Source organism: Mobula birostris, chromosome 14 (assembly GCF_030028105.1).
Source record: "Mobula birostris isolate sMobBir1 chromosome 14, sMobBir1.hap1, whole genome shotgun sequence".
Classification (NCBI taxonomy): Eukaryota; Metazoa; Chordata; class Chondrichthyes; order Myliobatiformes; family Myliobatidae; genus Mobula; species Mobula birostris.
This window is the reverse complement of record NC_092383.1, coordinates 9,931,899-9,957,424: the sequence shown is the minus strand read 5'-3', so window position 1 is coordinate 9,957,424 and position 25,526 is coordinate 9,931,899. Positions and strand designations below refer to the sequence as shown.

Sequence of the window (25,526 nt, the reverse complement as noted above, 5' to 3'; positions counted from 1 at the left end):
TATAGATCCCTTTATAATCTTGAGGGACATCACCTCTTCTTCTCATCTCCCAGCCTCCTTATTCCGACTTCTGAGATGATACATTAACTGTTTATTCCTCTTCATAGATGCTGCCTGACCTGCTGAGTCCCTCTACATTCTGTGTGTGTTGCTGCGATTTGACAACAAAGCTCAGTAAATGCAGATAGTCAGCATTGGAAACCACCGAGAGCACAAAAGATTCTGCTGATGCTGGAAATTCAGAGCAACACACACACAATGCTGGAGGAACTCAGCAAGTCAGGCAGCATCTGTGGAGAGGAATAAACATTCAACGTTTCAGGCTGAGATGAAACATTGACTGCTTATTACCATCCATAGATGCTGCTTGACCTACTGAGTTCTTGCAACATTTGAGGTGTTGTAAAATCACCTTTTTTTGTTTTAAATCTCCTTGTCATTTCTAATGGAAGGATCCCTGGCCTGAACCTTAACACTGTATCCGTCTCCATAGAAACTGTCAAATGTGGAGAATACTTCCAGAACTACCTGTATTTTATTCCTGATTTTTCAAGTTGAAGTGCCTGAAAGTTTCAGTGGTTGTACGAATTCCTGGATTTTCATAACACAATTCTTCCTTTTCAGATATGTCCCAAGCTGCGTCGCATATTAAAGTAAGAGCAGTTTAGTATGCTGTGATTATTGTTACCTTTGGCAACTACAGCATCCATTTTGCACACACATCCCCCAAGCTGAAGGGATGCAATCTGCTGCAAGTGGTGCTCAGGAAGAGATGCTGGCCAATAGACAAGCCCTTGGCTGTTCCCTTCAGTTTGTGCCATGGTATCTTTACATTGGAGCTGAACTACCCAGCCTGCAAACTGCCGTTTCCAAAAGCTCCCTTTTAGAAGCAGACTTGATGGACTGAAAGGCCTAATTCTGCTCTGATGTCTTCTGAAAAGTGCTATAGGGCTATTAAAACAAAAACTTCATGTCATCTTAAAAGTCTCTTCCCCCTAGGCGGTTAATCTGATCAACCATCACTGCACTTCGCTCTAGATACTTCGACTTGTTTTTATAATGCTGATTACATTGTAAATACAGGCTACTATCTGTGTATTTATCCACATTTTATTCCATACCTGTTCTTGTTTTTTTTTTGTTGCATGCTGCGCTAACACATCACAGTATATTCATGTGAAAATACATGGAAGTGTATATGGGGAGTAAAGTTTATCCTTGACCCTTGACCCTTGAACTACTGGAATAGCGGGCAGTACCATCTCCTGCACTACAAAGTGCAACCTTAGACCCTGAACGTCAGTACACAAATCTCAGCTTAAAGCTGAAATGGTTTCCTTTGGGACGGAGAGCAGTGATTGATTTCAGCTAGATGGTAAAGGAAAGAATTTGAGAATATTTAAATAAAAATGCTGTAGAGCACATTTTTTAAAAATTCCTGTTTCTATGCCAGTGGAAAGTGTACATGCTATCTTTCAAAATAAAATTGGCCTCCGACGCAACCTGGGCCTCTCTCCTTCCTCCACTGTAGCAGTGTTCAAATCAATCATAAGTATTTCTGCCTTGGGAGGTCATTATTTGGTCAACTGGAGAGAGTTCAAAGGAGGTTCATGAAAATGATTCCGGGAATGAAAGGCTTATCATATGAGGAGTGTTTGATGGCTCTGGGCCTCTACTCACTGGAATTTCGAAGAATGAAGGGAGATCTCATTGAAACCTATCGAATATTGAAAGGCCTATTTAGAGTGGATGTGGAGAGGATGTTCCCTATTAGTGGGGGAGTCTAGGACCAGAGGGCACAACCTCATAATAGAGGGATGTACATGTAGAATGCAGATGAGGTGGAATTTCTTTCGCCAGAGGATGGTGAATATGGAATTCATTGCCACAGGCAGCTGTGGAGGCCGGGTCATCGGGTGTATTTAAGATGAAGCTTGATAGATTATTGATTAATCAGGGCATGAAAAGTTATAGGGCCAGGCAGGAGAATGGGGTTGAGAGGGAAATTGATTAGCCATGACCAAATGGCAGAGCAGATTAGATGGGCCAAACGGCCTGATTCTGCTCCATTGTTTTGTGGTCTTATGATCATTTATTGCCCATCCCCAATTTGCCCCTAGGCCAGGGGTTCCCAACTAACTTTATGCCATGGACCAGTACCATTACGCAAGGGGTTCATGGACCCCAGGTTGTCCTAGGGAACAACCACAGAGCAGTGTACCTAGAAGCACATATCGTCCATTCCATGTAGAGAAAGTAGATTACCTTCACTGAAGCACTTTAACGATTCTGATGTGCATCATGGCAACCCGGTCATTTTGTTGCACTCTTGACTAAATTAGCTGCATTTATTTTTAATTTCCTTTTTAAAGACCACACTATGTTGGGACTTGAACTCTAGATCAGTGACTTGGACCTCTGGGTTACTTGTCTGGAAACCACCATTGCATTGCTATTGAGCCAGTGACTCATTATGGGGTTAATGAAGAGAGCTTGCATTTACTTACATATCAGTTCACCCCAGTTTAACTTTTTCAAAAAATTTAGAGATACAGCATCGAATATGCTCTTTCACCCCATTGTGCCGCACCTTCACAGCAACCCCAGACAACCCCAGTTTAACGCTAACCTGATCACGGGACAACTTACAATGACAAATAACCTACCTGGTACGTCTTTGGACTGAGGGAGGAAGCTGGAGGACCCGTGGCAGCCCCGCATATTCCATGGGGAGCATCTATAGCCTCCTTACAGATGGTACCGGGATTGAACTCTGAAGAGCGTTGCGTTAACCGCGGCGTCCAATGAATTAAGCTTGGCTGAAATAATTAGGTGGCGTTACTACTCTGTCAAGGAAAAGGCACGAGGGAGTATGGAGAGACAGTTGGCATTGAGAGAGGGCTGTCAGTCGTATTGAAAGGAAAAGGTAAGCTTGAAAGAAAAAATCACCACCTCCCTACTTTTCTGTTTCTGGATACTGTTGTCTTAAACAATTTTTATCTATGTGTTCTGCAGGGTTCACAGATTCGTGCTGACACTTCTCTGCTCTTGCTCTCCCTTTGGAGCGAGATCGCTTCTCGGTTTACGTCTCTCGACAGAAAGACGCATGAGTGGAACGGAAAGTTCCTTTCTAGTACAACTTCAATAAAATGTCTGCTATTCTTTTTTTCCAAGTTATCTTTGGGTTGCTGGCAGTCTAAGGAATATTAAAATCAGTTCTCTTTTTTCTTATTTCTTGCAACAGTTATTAAAAGTGTCGGAAAATTCAGAACTAGTTATTTTTTCCATGATCGTTCCAGGAATACTTTTCCCTTGATTCCCAGCAATCTGCTGCTCTTCGCATAGAAATAGCATTTAAAATTTCCACTGCTCTTGCTTTGCCCCTGCGCTGTCCGCTGTAAGTTCAGAGTTCAATTCTTGCGGCTGGCTGTAAGAAAATTGTGCATTCTCCCTGTGACCATGTGGGTTTCCTCCAGGTGCTCTGGTTTCCTCCCACACTCCAAAGACGTATGGGTTAGGGTTAGTGAGTTGTTGGTGTGCTATGTTGACACTTGCAGAATGTCCAGCAAGATCCTTGCTCATCTGATTTGAAGCAAAATGATCTATTTCATGGTGTGATTTGATTACAGTATTGTGCAAAAATATATAGTGAGGCTGCCTAAGGCTTTTGCACAGTACTGTAAGCTGTTTTTTATATCATTATCTGCATGCGGTAATTTTGATTTGATTTGAACACTCGATGGAAAGACATTCATCTCCATCATCACTTTATTTGCCCTTGAAACAGCAATATCTGTGAGGTTTTTTTTAATATTGGTAACCATTTAGTAGATACAGTACTGTGCAAAGGTCTTGGGCATATATAGTAAAGTAAAGGCATCCGTTAGACTTGGTAGACCATGGATCTGCGCCTGGAAAGTCTTCACTCTCCAGGGTGCAGGCCTGGGCAAGGTTGTATGGAAGACCAGCAGTCGCCCATGCTGCAGGTCTCCCCTCTCCACGCCACCAATGTTGTCCAAGGGAAGGGCATTAAAACTCATACAGCTTGGCACCAGTGTCGTCGCAGAGCACTGTGTGATCACTGTGTGATTAAGTGCCTTGCTCAAGGACACAACACACATTGCCTCAGCTGGGGCTTGAACTCACGACCTTCAGGTCACTAGTCCAATTCCTTAACCACTTGGCCATGTGAAGAAGGGTCTCTTCATATATATAAAAAAAACTAAATTTCATGACATATATGACATATATGAGTGGTGATAAACCTGATTCTGATATGGGTCTCTATTGTGGAAGGGGGCAGGGAGAGGTGAATCGCGGTTGGGAAAAGGGGAAGGGAGAGTGGAGGGAGTGGGAAGCACCAGAGAGACTTTCTGTAATGATTATTTAAACCAATTGTTTGAAATCAAATGACCTTGCTAGGTGACTCAGGGCTGGGTGTGTCTGGCAATCCTTTGCTCCCACCAGATTTACAAACTTGCTCTTCGCTTCTTATTGACAAATACAGTACTTGCAAAGGTCTTAGGCACTCTAGCTATATATAGAGTATGTGCCTAAGAATTTTACACAGTACTATATGTGTGTCAAATAATTATATCTTTAAATCCATCATTATTTCATGCTGTGCATCACAAGTCTCTTTTCATCATTACTTTTTAACAAGAGGGTTAATGAGTAAGTTGTCCTTTGTAAGCACAGGAGAGATACAAACAGTGTAGATGTAACACACACAAAATGCTGGAGGAGCTCAGAAGGTAGGGCAGCATCTATGCAGAGGGATAAAAAGTCAGCATTTTGGGTAGAGACCCTTCTTCAGGACTGGAAAGGAAGGGGGCTGGAGCCAGAAATGTAGGTGTTCATTCTGCAAAGCTGCTGATCTCCAGTCCTCAGTCCATTCCAAGCTCCCCCTCTATCCCAACCTCCTCCAAAGTCCCACTCACTGCTCATCTGTTTGTCTGCTGACGTTATCCTTCATCCTCATTTCCTAAATGACCTTCTCCCGGAGTAGCTACTCCACCCAGCATCAAAGTACACTCAACAAAGGCTTTGTCCACTTTCATTTTCCCTACCTTTAGTGGTAGGTTAAAGATTAGTTTTACTTGTCACATGTACGTCATGTCATCGAGCAGTAAGGTGCGCCGATCACATTAATGGCAAACACATCAAAGGAGGTGCTGCGGGCAACCTGCTAGTGTTGCCACACTTCTAATGCCAACGTAGCATGCCCACAACTCTAACCCTTACCCGTAAGTCTTTGGAATGTAGGGGGAAACCCACGGCTTCATAGGGAGAATGTAGACAGCAGCGGGAATTGAACCCCAATCATAGGTTGCTGCCACTATAAAGCAATGCGCTAAGCACTGTGCTACCAAGCCCCCCTCATGTTCTAGAATAACTTTTCCAAAGCCCACTTGTTCTCCACTGTCTTTACATCCTCCTGATCCTTCACCCCTACCCCCTCACTTCTTCCTCCTCTCTCCAAACCACATAACACTCCCATCTGGAAATGGCTTTTGGTCATCACTTCCAACTCCTCCATCACTAACTCTGCATTCATTGTCTCCCCAATGCTTTCTGGAGTTCCCTGGGGGCACTGTTCCTTCTGTGTTGAAACTGCGCTGAGTTAGCTGTGTATCATCACTCTCAAGTGTGACCTGAGTTCCTCATTTAAAATCTATTCTTGTACTTCAAGGGCTATCAATTGCTTGAGGGGTTCCAGGGCAGATGTTAAATTTGCAGTGTAAACACGGGATTTTCTTTGTTTCTTCCACAATATCTGTCCTTAATAGACCCATGGTACAGCAGAATGGTCCCATACTATGACCAGGGTAATAGAAAAGTTAAATTATACAATTAGACTGCAAATCTTAAGGCATAAATTCAATTCCATCAAGGTAGCTGGGGAAATTAAATTGAAGTATTTAAATAAATTTGGAATTCAAAATATCATAGTCAAAGTATATGTATTATTCTCTTTCAGGCATTCACAGTAGATTCTTGGAGGCTGAATCAGTGACCTGTTTGATATTGGGCCAGGGAATGGTCTCGGCTTTGAGTCTGAACAAACCCTTTCCCTAATCAGATCAGAGCTGAAGAATTGGTTTGTTCATAGTCAAGTGTGCACAAGTACTTGCAGCAGCATTGCCAGGAAAACATAAATTAACAATAAAAATATTACGGTAAACATAAGTATACAAAAGAACAATTCCAGGAGATTGAGAGGTGATCTCATACAGGTGTATAATACGATGAGGGTCACTCAGTCTTTTTCCCAGAGTTAGAAAATAACAAGCTAGTAGGCAAAGGGTTAAAGTGAAAGGGAAAGATGTACTTCAAAGTTCAAAGTCAATTTATTATCAAAGTATGTATATCTCACCATATATAGTACTGTGCAAAAGTAACATCTATAGTACATCTATAGTACTGTGCAAAAGTCTTAGGCATATATGGGTGCCTAAGACTTGTGCACGGTACTGTATTTGTCAATGTGAAGCAGAGAGCGAGACAAATGTTGGGGACTGTGAGGGTGGAGCGCTGCGGGAGGAGTGTGGGAGAGGTGGCAAAAGAGAAGTGCTGGGTGGGTGGGGGTGGTGGTTTGAATGCAGATCATCCAGCCTTGAGACACCAGGCAAGGTCATTTGATTCCGAACAATTGATTTATTGATCATTTCAGAAAGTCCCTCTGGTGCTTCCCACTCCCTCCACTCTCCCTTCCCCTTTTCCCAATCATGATTCCCCTCTCCCTGCCGCCTTCCCACTCTCAGTTCACAATAGAGACAAATATCACAATCAGGTTTATCATCACTCATGGAACCATGAAATTTGTTTTTTTTTGAAGCAGCAGTACAGTGCAATACGCAAAATTGCTATAGTACTGTGCGAAGGTCTTAGGCACTCTAGCTGTACGTAAGTGCTGAAAACCTTTTCACAATACTATACTACCTTGAGATTCATTTTCTTGTAGGCATGTAGAGCAAAATAAAAATATATAATAGAATTTATGAAAACTATACATAAATCAACACTGACAAACAACCAATATGCAAAAGAAAGCAAATTGTGTAAAAAGTACTGAGAACATAAATCTCAGGGTCCTTGAAAGTGAATCTGTGGGTTGTGGATTCAGCTTAGAGTTCAGATGAGTAAAATTATGAACTGATGGTTGAGGGGTAATAACTGATTCTGAACCTGGTTGTGTGGAACCTAAGGCTTCTGTACCTCTGGCTCGATGGTGGTAGCAGGAAGAGAGCATGGCTTGGATGGTGGGTGGATCCTTGTCGATGGATGCTGCTGTCTTGTGGCTCAGTGGTGGTGAGGGCTTTGCCTGCGATAGATTGGGCTGGATATTCTGACAGCTGCTCCTGGCCTTTACAATGCCCATTCCCAAAAGGGCTGTGGCAGGTTCTAAGGATCTTGAGCCTTATTATCATCAAAAATCAAGTAGAAGTCACAAAGGCTCCAGAATTCTGGAGACAGAGAGCGCTACAAATGTTGAACTTAAAGCAACATCTAGATTCTCCGGCTCCTGTACCTCCTGCCCAATCGTGGTAGTGAGAAAAGAGCATGTCCTGAATGGTGGCGGACCCGGATGATGCATTGTATTGAAAATGGGATTGAACTGAATAGGTTTTGAGAATGGAAATCATGAATTGGCATTCAGGGAAGGAGTTGCATCAATATAGCCTGTGTCTGACCCCAGATATACAGTAACGTGGCTGGCTCCAGATCACCCTCTGGAACGGCCTTGCGGAGCATTCAGTGTGGATCTTGGATGCTGGACCAACTTGCGACATCCACTTTCCAGAAATGAGTGAATAAATACTTTGTTTTTCAGAGCAGCCGCACTGTTTGATCTTTAAAAACCTGGTAGCCATAACAATGTGAGCATCGTTCCCTTTATTTTGAAGTTATATTTATTAGTAGCTAACTAGTGAGGCCAGGCCAAATAAAACAAAAAAATTCTGGATTTTTTAAGCATTAATGTCTAAAGAAAATGTCATTCTGTAAACCAAGTGCACTTCTCTGAAAGGACAAGATGTGTTTTTAGGCACTGTATTTCCTACATTTTTATTTGCAACTTTCTTTCACTGGCCTGATTATAAATATCAACTGTGTGAAGTCCGAGTACAGTTTCTGATGAAATTCTAAATATGTTTATAAATTTTGCAATGACCTCCGACCGCCAGTTAATTCTTGATGTTACTGGGCGGCACAATTGGGGGGTCAGTTTTTGAGAACCTTCCCTCCATTTGCCATAAGCAGGACTTCCCGGAGGCCAAACATTTGACTTCTCATTCCAATGTGTCAATCCATGGCCTCCTCAAGGCCACTCTTGGGGTGGGGGAGCAACACCTTTATTTCCATCTAGGCAACCTCCAACCTGATGGCATGAATATTAATTCCTCCTGGTGGACAAGTTTCCCCCTTCCCCTTCCTCTATTCCCCATTTTGAGTTTTCACTCTGCCTATTGCTTCCCCCTGCCTTCCCTCCTCCTTCCCTTTCTCTTATTATCTACTCTCTTCTGGGCACATGGCCAAGTGGTTAAAGCATTGGACTAGCGATATGAAGGTCATGAGTTCGAGCCCCAGCCGAGGCAGCATGTTGTGTCCTTGAGGAAGGCACTTAACCACACAGTGCTCTGCGAGGACACTGGTGCCAAGCTGTATTGGCCCTTGCCCCTTCCCTTGGACAACATCGGTGTCGTGGAGAGGGGAGACTTGCAGCATGGCCAACTGCCGGTCTTTCATACAACCTTGCCTAGGCCTGCGCCCTGGAGAGTGAAGGCTTTCCAGGCGCAGATCCATGGTCTCGCAAGACTAACGGATGCCTTTAAATCTCCTCTCAAAATCCTTCTTCATGACCTTACCCATCACCTGCTTCACCTATCGCCTTCCAGCTAGCCTCCTTCCCCTCCCCCCCCACCTTTTAATTCTGTCTTTTTCCCCCTTCCTTCACAGTCCTGAAGAAGGGTCTCAGCCCAAACCGTCAACTGTTTATTCTTTTCCATAGCTGTTGCCTGCCTTCTGAATTTCTCCGGCACTTTCTTTTATATGTGTTACAATAGTGTAGTGATTAGTTTACAATTTTGCAGAGTCAGGGGTTCAATTCCCACCGCTGTCTGTAAGGACTTTGTACGTTCTCCACAGGAACGTGTGGGTTTCCTTGAATTGCCAAGCAGGTGCCTCAAAAAAGACAGCATCCATCATTAAAGACACCCCTCAACCAGGACATGCCCACATGCCTCTTATTGCTGCTATAAATGAGAAGATACAGGAGGCTGAAGATATATATAGTTGAGTGTGTGTCTTCAGGTTCCTGTGTCTGTTTATATCTATATCTATATCGGTATATATAGATAGAGAAGGAGAGATGTCAAGAGAGATATAAAATGAGAATAAGTGCCTAAGTCTTTTACACCCTACTGTATTTGTTAACCTGGAGTGGAAAACGAGTTTGTAAGTCTGGTGGGAGCAAAGGATGTTGGGAATGGTGAGGGCAGAGTGCCACAGAAGGGGTGTGGGACAACTGGCAGGGAAGGAGAGCCAAAAGCAGTAGAGGGTGGCGCGGGTGCAGGCACACCCAGCCCTGAGACACCAGGCAAGGTTATTTGATTCTAAACAATTGGTTTGTTGATCTCTACAGAATGTCCCTCTGGTGCTTCCTGCTCCCTCCCCTCTCCCCTCTCCTTTTCCCAACCTCAATTCCCCATTCCCTGTCCCCATCCCACTGTCAGTCCATAATATAGACCCATATCTGAATCAGGTTTACCATCACTCACGTATGTCATTAAATTTGATTTTTTTGCTTACAGCAGGAGTCCTGTATATACTTACTGTAATTCATAGTTTATATTATTATGTCTTGCAATGTACTGCAGCCACAAAACAACAAAATTCATGTCATATACCAGTGATATAAAACCTGATTCTGATTCAGGGGTATAGGTGTACCTAATAAAGTGGTGACTGAGTGTATAGTTATATGGATCAGAATGTTGGACAATATCTAGTAACATGAGGAAACGAATTGAAGCAGCAGAGATGTAGTTTTTGAGGAGGATGCAAAGAATATCATGGACGAAGCGAACATCTAACGAGGATGTCATGAACAGAGCAAGCACAAAAAGAAAAATAATGTCTGAGTTCATGAAAAGGCAAACGTAACTTCATTGGACATGTGATTAGGAAAGAAGAGTTAGAATGCATGGTAATTATGGGAAAGATTGAAGGGAAGAAAGCAAAAGGAAAGCAAAGACAAATGATGATGGAGACAGCAACCAGAGAACTAGAAATGAATACCAATGAATTGATCCACTTGACCTGAAACAGGAGAGTGTGGACCATGGCAGTCAAAGCTCAAACTGGGCACGGCACCTGATGATGATGATGATGATGAGTGTATATCACAAATGGTTCATCAGTGTCTCAGTGGAACCTTCAGTGATGTGCCCTGTCTGCAAGAGGTCTAATGCTTGGACTAAGGTCTTTCTTTCATGAGGTACAAGATGTTTGATTATCTTGTTTACTTGTGTCATTCACTTAGTTCATTTGTTCATTATGTGTGTGCCATATGACATGGGCGATCATGTTCTTTCCTTGACCATGATTGTTCTTGGCAAATTTTTCTGCAGAAGTGGTTTACCATTGCATTCTTCTGGGCAGTGTCTTTACAAGATGGGTGACCCCAGCCATTATCAATACTCTTCAGAGATTATCTGCCGGGCGTCAGTGTTTGCATAACTAGGACTTACGATATGCACCAGCTGCTCGTACGACCATCCACCATCTCCTCCCATGGCTTCAAGTGACCCTGATTGGGGGCTAAACAGGTGCTACACCTTGCCCAAAGTTGACCTGTAGGCTAGCAGAGGGAAGGAGTGCCTTACACGTCCTTTGGGAGAGACATGTCTCCACCCTGCCACCCAATTCTCATAGTAATCAAGTATAAAACAATGCCCTCTCTCTTGCTTATTTCAAAGAGTATTAACCTGATAATTTTAATAAGCTGTTTGACTATCGAATTTACAATAACGCAGCTGAATTCTTATTTCAGTTAACTAAACATTTGCAAGCACTTTGCTGCACATTCTGGCAGTTTTCCAATCTCTGGCCAAGGTTTGATGATGGTCAGGGAACTGAGAAGCCATTGGCAGTTGCTCTGCAGAGATCATTGGTAGAAATCAAAATTGAAATTGTGATATGCATGCCTTATGTCCTGACTTAGCACTCCACGTTTATTAAGCCAAGTTAGTGGACTTCTCAAGATTCGAGATGGTTTGTTGTCATTCTTCAGTACACGAGTGTAAAGGAGAGCAGAATGACTGTTACTCTGGATCAATGCTGCATCAAAAAAGCACAATAAGTATAAGGAACAGTTTATGTCAGAGATCTCTGCAGCTGTCAGAGAGCCATAACTTCCTGAATACCCAAAAATTAATGATTTGAATGCAAGAAAGATATAACCAGTAGCAATTCCCACCTGACAATGATTTGTTTAATTTTATTACTACTTTTGATTAGCATGGAGTGACTTGGCAATCTACATGGTTTTGATATTTCAGCCCAAGGTTTACGATGAGGTGAAGTATCTGCCTAAGTAGAGGCCCATCCTGGGGTCAAATTGATTACCCAGTTCAGGGATAAAACTGGGATTACCTTGTCCTCAGAGTACAAGGACACCCCTTTAGAACAGAGATGAAGAGGAATTTCTATAGCCAGAGGGTGCTAAATCTGTGGAATTCATTGACACAGATGGCTGTGCAAGCCATTGAATGTATTTAAAGTAGAGATTGATTGGTTCTTGATTAGTAAGGATGTCAGAGGTTACAACAAGGAGGCAGGAAAATGGGGTTGAGATCAGCCATGATGGAATGGTGGAGCAGCATGGTTGGGCCGAATGGCCTAATTCTGCTCCTATGTCTTATGGTTGAGTTCACTCTTTATGTTCAAATGGAACAATGAAAATACTGAAGGATGTCAAAGTAACAGGACTGTCCATTAAAAAGGGAAATAGCAGTGGACTAAATATATATAACTAATCTGGATGTCATTAATTTAATTTGAACACTTTCATACATTCAATAGATAGCGCCAAAGCTATTTAGAATTTTCTGTGTTACAAATTCATTTTAGGATCTTTAACAGCTAGAAATAGCATAATGGCATGAACATTGATTTCTCTTTCCAGTAGTTTCTTTGTCCTCTCTCTCCACACCCCCCCCTCCCAATCCTCCTCCTGCTATCCCCTCTCTGGCCTCTTACCTCTTCTCCTCACCTACCTATGACCTCCCCCCGGTGCCCCTCTTTCTTCCCTTTCTCCTATGGTCCATTCTTCTCTCCTATCAGAGTCTCGACCTGAACCGTCAACTGTTTATTAATTTCCATAGGGCTATCTGACTGGCAGACCACAGTTTGTGCGGCTTCAGAGCTGTGTGTCAGACTTGGCTATATGCAGCACTGGGGCCCCACAGGACTGTATTGGCTCCCTTCCTGTTTGTCCTGTATACCTCTGACTTTAGATACAACACCAAGTGCATCTGTAGAAATTCTCTGATGACTCAGCAATAGTTGGGTGTATAAAGGGAGGACAAGGGAATGAATACAGGGCCGTGGTGGAAGACTTTGTCAGATGGTGCAAACTGAATTATCTGCAGCTCAACATCAGTAAGACAAGGCGATGGTGATGGACTTTAGGAAGACTAAACCTGCATTGCTCCCTGTTACTATTGATGATGAGGACATGTATGTGGTGAGGACCTACAGGTACCTGGGGGTGCTCCTGGATGACAGAGTTGAGTGGAGCACCAACACAGAGGCTGTGTACAAGAAGGGTCAGAGTCACCTCTCCTGCCTGAGGAGGCTGAGGTGCTTTAGAGTATGCAAGCCTCTCCTTCACATGTTCTACCAGTTTGTTGTCACCAGTACAGTGTTCTATGCGCTGGTGTACTGGGGCAATAACATCAACATGGGTGATGCCAACAGGCTGAATAAACTGATTAGAAAGGCTGGCTCTGTTATAGGTGTCAAACTAGACGCACTGGAGACTGTGGTAGAACAAGGGACCCTATGCAAAATCCTTGGCAATTCTGGACAATATTTCTCATCCTCTGCATGCCACCGTGGCTGAACAGAGGAGCACTTTTAGTCATAAACTAAGACAACTGCGCTATTCCAAAGAGCGCTGTCTGAGGTCATTCTTACCCTCGGCCATTAGGCTCTATTATAGTCAACCTATAGCCGGGGAAGTGATGACCCCTCATGTCAGACTGTTTGAGGTAACATTGTTTATTCTTTCTACTTCTAATATTTCTGTCTTTGCACTGGTAATGCTACTGTGACATTGTAATTTCTTTTGGGATCAATAAAGTAGCTATCTATCTCTCTCACCTGGAATGAGCTGCCAGTGGAAGTGGTCAAGGTAGGTACATTTGACTAGGTAAATGGAGGGTTGGGGGTTGGGGCTTGGAGCGAAGTGGGCTGAACATGGGCAGGGAGAATGCTGTGTCGCAGGGACCAGTTGGGACAAATGACCCCTCTTTCTGTGTTGTAATCCTTCGTGACTCTGTAACCACTGCACTGCACGGTGGCAGTCCATACTGTGAAGGTGCTGCTTATGGTGCTGTTGGGTAAAAAGTCAGTATGTTTGAGATACAGTGCGGAATGAATAGGCCTTTCTAGAACTTCAAACTGCACTGCCCAGCAATCCCCTGATTTAACCGGAGCCTAATCAGAGGACAATTTACAATGACCAATTATCCTGCTAACTGGTACATCTTTGCACTGTGGAAGAAACTGGAGGACCCAGAATAAACCCAAGCATTCAACATGGAGGACATACACTGCCTTAAGATAGCCTCAGAATTAAACTCTGATGCCCTGAGCTTTAATACCATCAGCTAACCACTACACTGCTGTGGCACCCCAGTTTTTAGGTTTGAACCTAGGAAGGCATTATTTCTAAGTCAGGATGGTGTGCGACTTGCAAAGGAATTTGCAAGTGATGGCACTTCTGTGAACTTTGTCCCTGTTGTGGTAGAAATCACAGGTTTGGGAGGAGTTAACGAAAAAAAGATTTTGTTAGTTGCTTTGGTCCGTTTGCTAGAGATGTCTACTCCAACACTAGTCGCTGTTTCAGCTGGGGGATGTGATTGCCTTGCCCTGACTGCTGCTGGGGTTGTTGGGAAATGAGAGCACTGATGGAGGTGGCGTGTTTCCTTTGGTCCAGAAGGGCACGAGTCTGAGGTTTGCAGAATGATCATCTTTAACACACTCAGTGGCTCCTTTGTGAGGTTCCTTCTGTACCTGATAAAGTGGCCGCCAAGTGTACTTTTACACTCTTCGGCTGCTGTAGCCAGTCCACTTCAAGATTCAACATGTTGTGCATTCACTGATGCTCTTCTGTACACCACTGTTGTTATTGGAGTGACTGTCACCTTCCTGTCAGCTTAAACAGTTTGGCTGTTCTACTCTGACCTCTCCCATTAACAAGGCATTTTCACCCACAGAACTCCTACTCAGAGGATGTTTTTTTCCCTTTGTTTTTTTTTTGCGCCATTCTCTGTAAACTCCAGAGACCGTTGTGTGCGAACATCCCAGGAGATCAGCAACCCTCCCACTCAAACCACCGCAGAGGCACCAACAATTGTTCCATAATCAAAATCACTTAATCACATTTCTACCCAATTCTGATGTTTGGTCTGAACAACAACTGAGCCTGAAGAAGGATCTAGTGCTTTCCTAGCATACATGACGAATAAACTCTTCTCGGGCTTCCAACCGGGTACACGTATCGATTTTAACCGACATTTCGATGAGAAACTCGGCCATCTTCAGGGATGAACAACAACTGAACCTCTTGATCATGACTGCAAGATTTTATGCATTGAGTTGCTGCCACATGATTGGCTGATTAGATATTTACATTGTCGAGCAGGCATACCTAATAAAGTGGCCACTGAGTGTATTTATTGTAATTTTTAGTATCTTTCATGTGTTACAATTTAGTGCTGCCACAAAACAACAAATTTCACAGGCTATGTCAGTGATAATAAACCTGATTCTCATTCTGATGTCTCATATTAATCCATCCTCTCTTTTGTGTTTATTCTAAACGTGCACTTCTGTGGAAAGAAACTTGTTTTTTTAAGAAAGGTAAGCACATTAAAGATGTTCCACACTAATCCAAATTGTTTAAAGATGTGTAGTCTTTTTTGATAAAAGGGGGGAAAAAATCCCTAAATTGTGTGATCATCCAATATGGTCTGGTTGTGACATTTCATTCCACTCGGCGTCTTTCTGCTGCTATACAGTCTTGCTCACTCTTTGGGTTGCGCATAATAAAATACATTTTATTGTCAGTATATATACTTCATACAACCTTGAGATTTGTTTCATGGCTGCCAATAAGGAGATGAATCTTGAGGTTGTATAAAGTATACATACCTTCATAACAAAATGTATTTTGAACTTTGAGCTTCTGCCTTTCTGCTATTCTGCATCCCTGTGAATGTGTTTCCTTTTACATTTACAGCTTCCTTGTACGGTTGACATCAGAAGCACTCTAGAATATTACTTATATAAACGTAAGCGGAATGTGCATTGTATTTAAAACACAGATCAGCAGCCTAAGGTCCCAGTGGCATTGGATTCCAATCCCTTCAAGATTGTTTATTGTTACTCATCAGTACACAATGTAAGGGATTGTTCCTCTGGATCCAATGCAACATTAAGATGATGCAATAAGCATAAAGAACAAATAATACAAATAAACACAAGAGGTTCTGCAGACGTTGCAAATCCAGAGCAGCACGCACAAAAATGCTGGAGGAACTCAGCAGGCCAGGCAGCACCTATGGAAATGAATAAAGAGACGACGTTTCGGGCTGAGACCCTTCTTCCGGACTGGAAAGGAAGGGGGGAAGATCGCAGAATAAACAGGTGGGAGTGGAGAAGGAGGGTAGCCAGAAGGTGATGAGTAAAGTCAGGTGGGTAGGAAAGATAAAGGGCTGGAGAAGGAATCTGATAGAGGAGAGTGAACCATAGGAAAAATATAAATACCTAAAATGAGCTTATATACACAGACTGATTATGTGTATACAAGGCAATGTGTGGTACAGGGATATCTGTATATAAGGTGATTTTGACAGTATTTGATAAAGCAGAGGTGGTGTAGTGGGTTGGATTAGTAGGGGCTGATCAGCCTTGCTGCTTGGTGAAAGTCACTTTTTGAGTCTGGTGGTCCTGGTGAGGATGCTATGTAGCCTCTTTCCTGCTCAAGCTGTCCCTGGGTAAGGTGGGTGCGATCCTTCCAAGATATGGCTGGCCTCTTCTATAAACAGTGGGTTCTAGTTAATTGGGCCATCAGTTAATCGGGGCAGCCGCTTATTTGGTTCAACTCTTAACAAACTAAAACAAATCAAGAAAATAGTCGTAATTCCCTTCGTTTATTTGAGACACTATGTTGCTTAATTGGGACAGGAGACTGAAGAGTTTCTAACTAGTGCCAGTCGCATGCATGACGTGCGGTCATTCAACACTACATTGTGCTTACTGCAAACATTTTTACGTAGTGTCACTTGTGAGCGTTTGTGTTCAGAAAGCGTTGATTTTTTTTCACGATTGGTTGCTGAGTAATAAGCAGTAGGACAATTCAAAACTCACTGCAGTTTTAAGTATTGAGATTTGGAGATGCCAGAAATGGCCAGGAGTAAAAATGAAATGATTTCACTACTTCAACAAGTTAGACACTACGAAGAATTTGAAGGTAGCAGCAATCACCTCGAATGTTACAATGAAAATGAAGATTTGGAGGATGCAATCAATTAAAGAATTCTATGAAGGCAATCCATTATCTGCACTAAATATCTGCAATGATTTTGTTCACTTACAGTTAATCAAAAGAACAGCAGCGTACACTGAATTAATTCCTCTGTCGATAACTATTAAGAACTAATGCATAGCTTTATAGGACTGTACTAGTAATGGTAGTATTTTAATATGTTTGTATTTCATTTAAATACATAATTTGGTATTCAATTACATGGCAAATTGTCTTTTTTTTAAAATACCGTTTTAACTAGTTCTATGAAACTTTGGCATGATTGGGCAACCACTTAATTGGGCCAAAATGTACTGGTCCCATTGCGTCCCAATTAACTGTAAATGTCCTTGATAATGGGTAGGCTGGTGCTAGTGATGCATTGGGCAGTTTCAACTACCCATTGCCTTGAAGAAATGTAAGTAAATTAAGGAATTAAAAATAAAAAAAACATGTTCACTATTGAATTGTCAGAATGTTTCATAGGAAGGAAATCTGCAATCCTTGACCAACCAAGATACTTAAGTGTACTGACAAGCCACCCCATAAGCCACTCCAACCTAGCCTATAATTGGCAAGGTAGTTTTTATTCTCATGGTGTTATGTGGACTTCTGAATATCTGAAACAGAGTAAACCTGACTTTAAAAGATTAGTTTCAGTAATGCTGACCATCTGGTAATGATCTGGTTAACTGAAACAAAAGCAGAACATACTAAGGCAAGCAAAATCTTTCATGAAACATTTAAGATTCAGATTTATTTGTCACCTGTACACCGAAACATGCAGTGAAATGTACCATTTGTGTTAACAAACATCACAAAATCTAAGGATTTGCTGGGGTAAGCCCGCAAGTGTGGCCGCACATTTGACACCAACATAGCATGTCCACAAGGTTCAGCAGAACAACACAAGCAATGATAACAAAACACAACGGCAAAGCAAGCCACTTTCTTTCTTTCTTTCACATCACACTCCTCCAGCTTTTAGTTCTTTGCCCCAGACTCGCTGTCATCAGGCCTCCAACGGAGTCACCAGCCCTCATTAGTCCTTAATGTCACAGAGAAAAATAGAAAGATGTGATAAGGTGTGATAACCTTTCAGCCCATCGATGGGTTATACTAAGTTGGTACTCACTGTGCCCATGATGTTGGTTGTTTGAGTACTGCCTGATTGATACAGTGGGCTCCCGGAGACCAGTCAGCATTTAGGCACTCTGCTCTATCGTTTGTGAAACTTAATCTTAAATAATTCCTATCAACAGGCACATTCTCCTTCAGTAAGTGAAAATCAAAAGGACTATAGATGCTGGAAATTTGAAAGAAAAACAGAAAACGTAGGAAACACTCAGCAGGTCAGGCAGCATCTGTGGATAAAAAAGCGTTGACTGTTAGTTTACCTCCATAGATGCTGCCTGAGCTGCTGAGTTGCTCCAAACATTTTGTGTGTGTGTGTGTGTGTGTGTGTGTGTGTGTGTGTGTAGCTGATGTTTCAGATCAGAGATCTGAGATTCTGATGAAGGGTCTTTGACATGACTGAATCACTCTGCTTCTCTCTGCACAGATACTGCCTGACCTGAGTGCTCCCAACTTGCTCTTTTTTTTTCCCAGATTTCTAGCATCTGCATTTTCTTTCCGTCAGTTATCTCCTGTTTAGTTCACTCTTGTGTTTCAGGGATGGAAGTCGATCATCAATCCCAAATCTACTTGGTATGTGACTCTGTATCCAAAAGGAGAGGGTTCAGAGGCGGTTCCCGAAAATGATTCCAGGATTGGAAGGCATTTCATATGAGGACATTTAGTGGCTGTGGGCCAGTACTCACTGGAATTTAGAAGAATGAAGGGTAATTTCATTGACACCTATCGACTGTTGAAAGGCCTCAATAGAGTAGATTTGGAGAGGATATTTCCTGTGGAGAGGGAGTCTAAGACCAGAGGACACAGCTCAGAATAGAGGGACTTCTGATTCTGATTTTGACATCCATTTAGAATGGAGATGAGGAATTTCTTTTGCTTAGAGAGTGGTGAATCTGTGGAATTTGTTGCCACAGGTGGCTGTGGAGACCAAGTCACTGGATACACTTAAGACAGAGATTGATAGATTCTTGATTAATCAGGGCATGAAGGGTTATGGGGAGAAGGCAGGGGACTGGAGCTGAGAGGGAAATGGAATAGCCATGATGAAATGGTGGAACAGACTCGATGAGCCAGATGGCCTAATTCTGCTCCTCTCTCTCATGATCTTATGATCAACCTCTGTATAGCCACTCATGAGTGACAGACAGTAAATTAGCACCTACGTACCTTGGAACAAATTTAACATGCTACTGGTTTCTGCACTGTGCTCTTTAAATCACCACAAGTAATCCTTTACAAAATACTTTGTGGTTAAATGGTATTTATAAAGTTTAAGGTTTCCTGTGGTGTGTTTATTTGTCTCCTTTCTATAACAGTGTTTTTCCCTTCCACAGATTGTAATGCACAAGTTCACAAGGGTTGCAGGGACAGCTTGGCAGCCTGCAGTAAGATTAAACAGAAGGTATTTATCCTCTAGTGTTTTTCTCAAGAACCTAATGTAGCACAAGTTTGTTGCCCTTTGAGCTGTGGGATGCTAAGGAGTGATACATTCCTTTATTGTCCTTGTTGGAAGGCTTTCACATCATGCAGTATTTATTTATTGAGATGCAGCCCTTCCAAGCCTTTGAGCCACACCACTCTCCTGATTTAATCCTAATCTAATCACAGGACAATTTACAATGACTAGTTAATCTGCCACCCAGTATGTCTTTGGACTATGGGAGAAGCCTACATGGTCACAAGAGGAATGTACAAACTCCTTTAAGTGTGCGTCCAAAGAATTTTCTCCAACAAAAGTAATTATACTAGATCAATGCTAACGTACTAGCATCTTCCGGTTGCTCTGGTTTCTTCCTCCATTCCAAAGATGTACATGTAAGTAGATTGATCTGGTTAGGTAGGTGTTATTGGGTGGTGTGGGCTTGATGAGCCAGAAGACCCTGTTACCACACCTGGTAGGTTAACTCACCTTTGCCAATTTCCCCTGGTGTGTAAGTGAACAGCAAAATCAAAGGGGAATTTCTGAGAATGTGGGGAGAATCGAAGATGGGATTATTGTAAGGTTATTGTAAGGTTAGTGTAAGGGCGTGGTTGAAAACAATGTCAAAGAGACTGCCGGTTCATAGCCAGAGAAACTTGCATCAAGCGAGGCAATCTTTCCAGCTGGGATTGAGAGAGATATTCTCACTAAGTTTTAAGATTTCTATTTGTTTGCATTTATTCACCAAATTGCCATCAGGGAGACGTGACAAGTCCTTCACCACCAGGACTATATGTCATCAAAGAGGCTTCTTTCCTGTAGCTATCCAGCTTCGCAACAAACCTCACTCAGGTCCAATGCCCTAGCCGTCCCTGCACAACATCCACTAAGTCAGGGTTCCCAACCTTTTCATGCCATGGACACCTTCTGAGGGGTCCATGGATCCCTGGTTGAGAACCCTTGCGTTAAATGGTCTTTGCTGTTCTCCTCATTCTGTTGGTAGTTATTGAGCCTGTCTATATGTTCATATTGATTTAAGTTTGATTATTGATGTTTGAGCATGTGGCCGTTCTGATAATTGTTGATTGCTCATGGCTGTTTGCGTACTCTCTTGTAAATTGTTGGTTGCTATTGTGTTGTCTGTTATGATATTGTCTTGTGTTGTATGCTTGGCACCGAACCACAATCAGTTCTGGTATGTGTCACATACTGGCAATAAAGTGATCCTGTTTTGGATTTGAAATCTTAACTCAGACAAATATAGGAGCTATTTAAGTACAACTGGCAAAAGAATGCTGAGTAACGCATAGTGCTGGAGGAACTCTACAGGTCAGGCAGCATCTGTGGAGAGGAATAAACAGTTGACATTTTGAGCTAAGACCCATTGTCAGGATTGGAAAGGAAGCTGATGAAGCCAGAATAAGGAGGTGGGGTGGAGCGTGGGAAAGGAGGACAAGCTGGCAGGTGAAAGGTGAGACCAGGTGAGGGGGAAGGTAGATGGGTGGGGGAAGGTGGTCAAGTGAGAAACTGGGAAGTGATTGGTGGAAGCGGCGAAGGGCTGAAGAAGGAGGAATTTGATAGGAGAACAGTGGTCCACTGGAGAAAGGAAAGGAGGAGGGCATCAGAGGGAGGTGATGCGCAGTTGAGAAGAGAGGGGGTCAGAGGGGAGCCAGAATGAAGAATGGAAAAGGAGGGGAGGGGGAGAGATTACTGGAAGTCAGAGAAATCAATGATGGAAATGCAAATGTTGGTAATCCAGTAGATTCAGCACAATAAACAATCTGTGGAGAGTGGGTGATCTTGTATCAGAACTGAAGTTGCTGCCACAACCAGGAAAGGCTGGTTATCTGAAATAGATGAATTCAGTATCCAGTAAAAATGGCTGCATTATACCCAGACAAAGGTTGAAGTGTTCTTCCTCAGTTTACATTAGGCTTTGCTGAAACAATGCAGATATCAGAGTGGGACGACAAGTTGAAATGACAGGATTGGTAGTTCAAATCTTGAGCAGTTTGGGGCTCCTTGTGTAGAAACGGTGTGCTGGCATTGGAGGAGGTTCACAAGGATTATCCTGGGAATGAAAGGGTTAATATATGAAGAGTGTATGATAGCTCTGGGCCTGTACTCGCTGGCGTTTAGAAGAATGAGTAAGGATCTCATTGAAACTTATCGAATATTGAAAGGCCTAAATAGAGCGGACTTACAGAGAATGTTTCTGACAGTGGGAGAGTCCAAACCCAGCGAGCACAGCCTCAGAATGGAAGGGCATCCCATTAGAACATCGATGAGGAGGAATTTCTTTAGACAGAAGGTTGTGAATCTGTGGAATTCATTACCATAGGCGGCTGTTGAGACCAGGTCATTGGGTATATTTAAGGTGGAGGTTGGTAGGTTCTTAATTGGTAAGGGTGTCAAAGATTACAGGGAAAAGGCAGGAGAATGGGATTGAGAAGGAAAATAAATCAGTTATGGTGGAATGGTGGAGCAGACTCAAGGAGCCAAATGGCCCGATCCTGTTCCTGTGGTCTTATGAACAGAGAATTGTGCTTATAAAGGTGGGTGGCCTGGTACTATTTCCATGGAGTGCAAAAGGCTGAGGGGTGATACTATAAAGGTTAGTAAAATCACAAGGAAACTGGATAAGGTGAATAGTCAGACTTCTGCCCCAGGTAGGGGACTCCAAATTTGGAGGCGGTAGATTGAAAGCGAGAGGAGAAGGATTTACAAAGGACCTGAGAGGCACCTTTTTGATGCAGAGGAGAAAAGGAGCTTCCAGAGGGAGGAATATAGACGGGTACAATTACAACATTTAAAAGGCATTTGGGAAGTTACAATGATAGGTAAAGTTTAGTTGGATATGGGCCAAAAACAGCCAAATGGGTCTATCTCCATAGGGCAACATTTTCAGCGCGGACATTTGTCTGATGGACCTATTTCCATTCATGTGGCTGTATGACTCTAAGGCACAGGTGAAGGCTTGACTGGGAAGTCAGATGCTCCACCTAATCGTTGATGTTCAAACTAACTCCCTACTGCTTGTGATAAAAACTTGTCGTAACACCTGTATGTAAACTCCACTTCTGTTCAGTTTGGTTGACGTTCACTATTAATATGTCAAATATGCTGTGTGCATACATCTACTGATGCCTCCGGACACATCTTCAGTGATGTTCCTGGAATCATCAAGTGTTTCGGGTCTTTCAACATCATACACCCTCCTCCAGGTGACTCAGCCAGGGCTGATCAGACCCCAGCTTGTGTCCAGATGGCTAGCTACTTATGACTCCATGGCTCCCCTCTTTTGAGCCACAGCCATCCTGAGGCCCTCTCTGCCGCATTGGTGGTACTGTGGATGGCTCTCCTCTTCCTCTCTCCCTCGATGCCCAAATTGCTGAAGGCTCTGGCTAAGGAACGGGCTGCGAGTCCCATACAACCAACCTCCACTCGGAGACACCTTGCTCTCCATCCAGCCTGCCGACATTGGCTGACCAGTCCTGCATACTTGGAAAGCTTCCTTTCAAAGGCTTCTTCCAAGCGATCTTCCCATGGGACTGTCAGCTCCAGCAGCACCACTTGCTTAGTAGACTCAGACACAAGAACAATGTCTGGTCGCAGCATGGTGGCTACGATATGGTTGGGGATATATACAAAGGATTAATTTCTGCTCAATATTATTTCGTTTTAGATCCCCACTTCTGTGGGGTGTAATGCTCCTTGCCTAACTTGGCAGGTGTTGATTTTCCATTGCTGTACATGGTACACTGACTTGCGCCAATTTCTGTATTTCAGCAACAAAAAACACTTCAGGCCCAAGATTCCTCAACGTTACCCAATTCTGTCACCATGAGGAATAAACGCAAGTATCTCTGTGTATTCAAAACTCCCTACGTAAAATGGCTGACCAATGCTAATATATTTAACTTGATGAATGAGCTTGCATGGTATTATAGTGGTGATTTCATTGTTTGATAAGTATGTGATGTAATAATATTGTGTAGGTGTAAGCTGAGAGAAATTCCCAAGAGCTACCTACTGTAGCTGTAAATCTTGACCTTGGATTTTTTAGAGAGATTGTTTAGTGAGTGTAAGGGTAAAATAATGTATCTGTTACTAATACCTACTCGACTTAATGCATTGAAAATAGCATACAAACTAGAAATATGCTTATTGTTTTATAGTAGGATTTTCTCACTCAGAGCTCACTTTATTAGGTACCTCATGTGCCTTGTAAAGTGGCTGCTGAGTGTATGCTCATGGTCTTCAGCTGTTGTAGCCCACCCACTTCAAGGTTTGACATGTTGTACATTCAGAGATTCTCCTCTGCATGCCACTGTTGTAATGTGTGATTATTTCAATTACAGTCACCTTCATGTCAGCTTCAACCAATCCAGCCATTCTCCTCTGATCTCTCTCATTAACTAGGTGTTAGCCCATAGAACTGCTGTTCACTGAATTCTTTTGGGGTTTTTTTTTTGCACCATTCTCTGTAAGCTCTCGACACTGTTGTGTGTGTGAAAATCCCAGGAGATCAGCAGTTCCTGTGATACTCAATCCACCCTGTCTGGCACCAGCAATCATTCCACAGTCAAGGTTACTAAGATAACATTCTGATGTTTGGTCTGGATAACAACTGAACATCTTAACCATATCTGCATGCTTTTATGCATTGAGTTGCTGCCACCTGACTGGCTAATTAGATATTTGCATCAACAAGCAGGTGAAGCCTACTAGAGTGGCCACTTAGTGTATATGCCCTTGAGAACAAAGTTTTCATTCTCTGTGCAGGTACTAAGATGGAAAAAGAATTGAACCTTAACAACTGTTTTAATTTGGTTTGTTTTTTTTATTTGAACTCCTTTCTTCCCTGTTATAAAAGAGGCAGAGATAAGTACAATGAAAGAACTAAACAGTTAGATTAGACCAGTGAACAAACTGAAATTCATGGCATGAGAGCACAGCAGTTTGCATAACGTTATATATAACAGTGGTAGCGACCCAGGTTCAATTCCTGCCACTGTCTGTAAGAAATGTGTATATTGTCTCTGAGACTGCCTCCCACATTCCAAAGAAGTATGGGCTAGTAGGCTAATTCATCAGGGTGTAACTAGATGGCATTGGCTCATTGGACCAGAAGAGCCTGTTACCATCCTGTATCCCTAAATAAGTTTTTTAAAAAATAAGCTGTCCCACAGAAAGAGTAGATGCCAAGTGAAAACCAGCCTCTGAATGCAGAACTGACATTCACTGAACTTTGAGGATTAGCATTGAAGGCTGGAAATCAGGAAAGGATGCATGTGAATATTTACTGGAAGCTTCGGACCTTGGTTTTCTGATGTTAGGAGAATAGATATTGGAAACTTGGAGGGCAGGATTTAATGATTGTATCTGTGATTTTTTTTTTGTTTGTGAATGATCAACTGCTTAGTCTTTAGAAATGCTATCTTTAGTTTGCTTTGGAAGAATAGCTAAGGGTGACCAAGGTTTTTGTTTGGCAGAAGTGATTGGTTGGGGTTCGAAACAAAATTGACACATTGGGCACCTGATTTGAGGTCAATTGTCCACACACAGAATCCGGTTGAATTTCTGGAATGGGACTGGCTGCTGTCTGGTTTATAGATATGATTAGTTAAAGATTTCTATCCTCTAGTTCTGAAACCTAATTGGTCAATAGCTCATTATAACAAGGGCTCTCAGGTATAGATCTTTGACTACTTGCAGTTCTAGAAGCCTGGTAATAAGGTCCAAGGACAGTCAGCAATACCTGAATCCGGGTAGTGATGTCCTCGAAGGCTATGGTGGTCTTCCTTATTCTCGGGTTTCCTGTTTACTCATGAGCCACGCAGAACTTGCTAATCCTGGAGGCGTGAGGGATGCTGGAATCTGTGGCGAAAGCACAACCTGCTGGAACAATTGAACAAGTCGAGCAGCATCTGCGGGGTGAAAAGAATTGTCAACGTTATGAGTCCTGATGAAGGATCTCAATCTGAAATATCAGCGGTCCCTTTCACCCTGGCAGATGCTGCTCGGCCCGCCAGTTTGTTTCCTCACTAAATTTAGAAAGGGTTCATTTAAATCCTTATTTGCATAGGTTTCTTTCAGCAGGCTAAAATGATTGCAAATGGAAGATTTAGATTTGTGGTTTCAGAGTGGATGATA

The 25,526-nt window shown here is 42.7% G+C and overlaps 1 protein-coding gene across 5 annotated transcripts in view; it reads left to right on the top strand.

The window, feature by feature from the left end:
• akap13 (A-kinase anchoring protein 13) overlaps positions 1-25,526 on the top strand; it is a 561,754-nt gene that overhangs the window by 470,980 nt on the left and 65,248 nt on the right. For all 5 annotated transcript variants that reach the window (XM_072278084.1, XM_072278087.1, XM_072278081.1 and 2 more), the window contains 2 exons: positions 19,285-19,352; positions 23,160-23,226. In XM_072278084.1, coding sequence (XP_072134185.1) covers positions 19,285-19,352; positions 23,160-23,226 — 135 coding nt within the window. The remainder of the gene's footprint in view (positions 1-19,284; positions 19,353-23,159; positions 23,227-25,526) is intronic.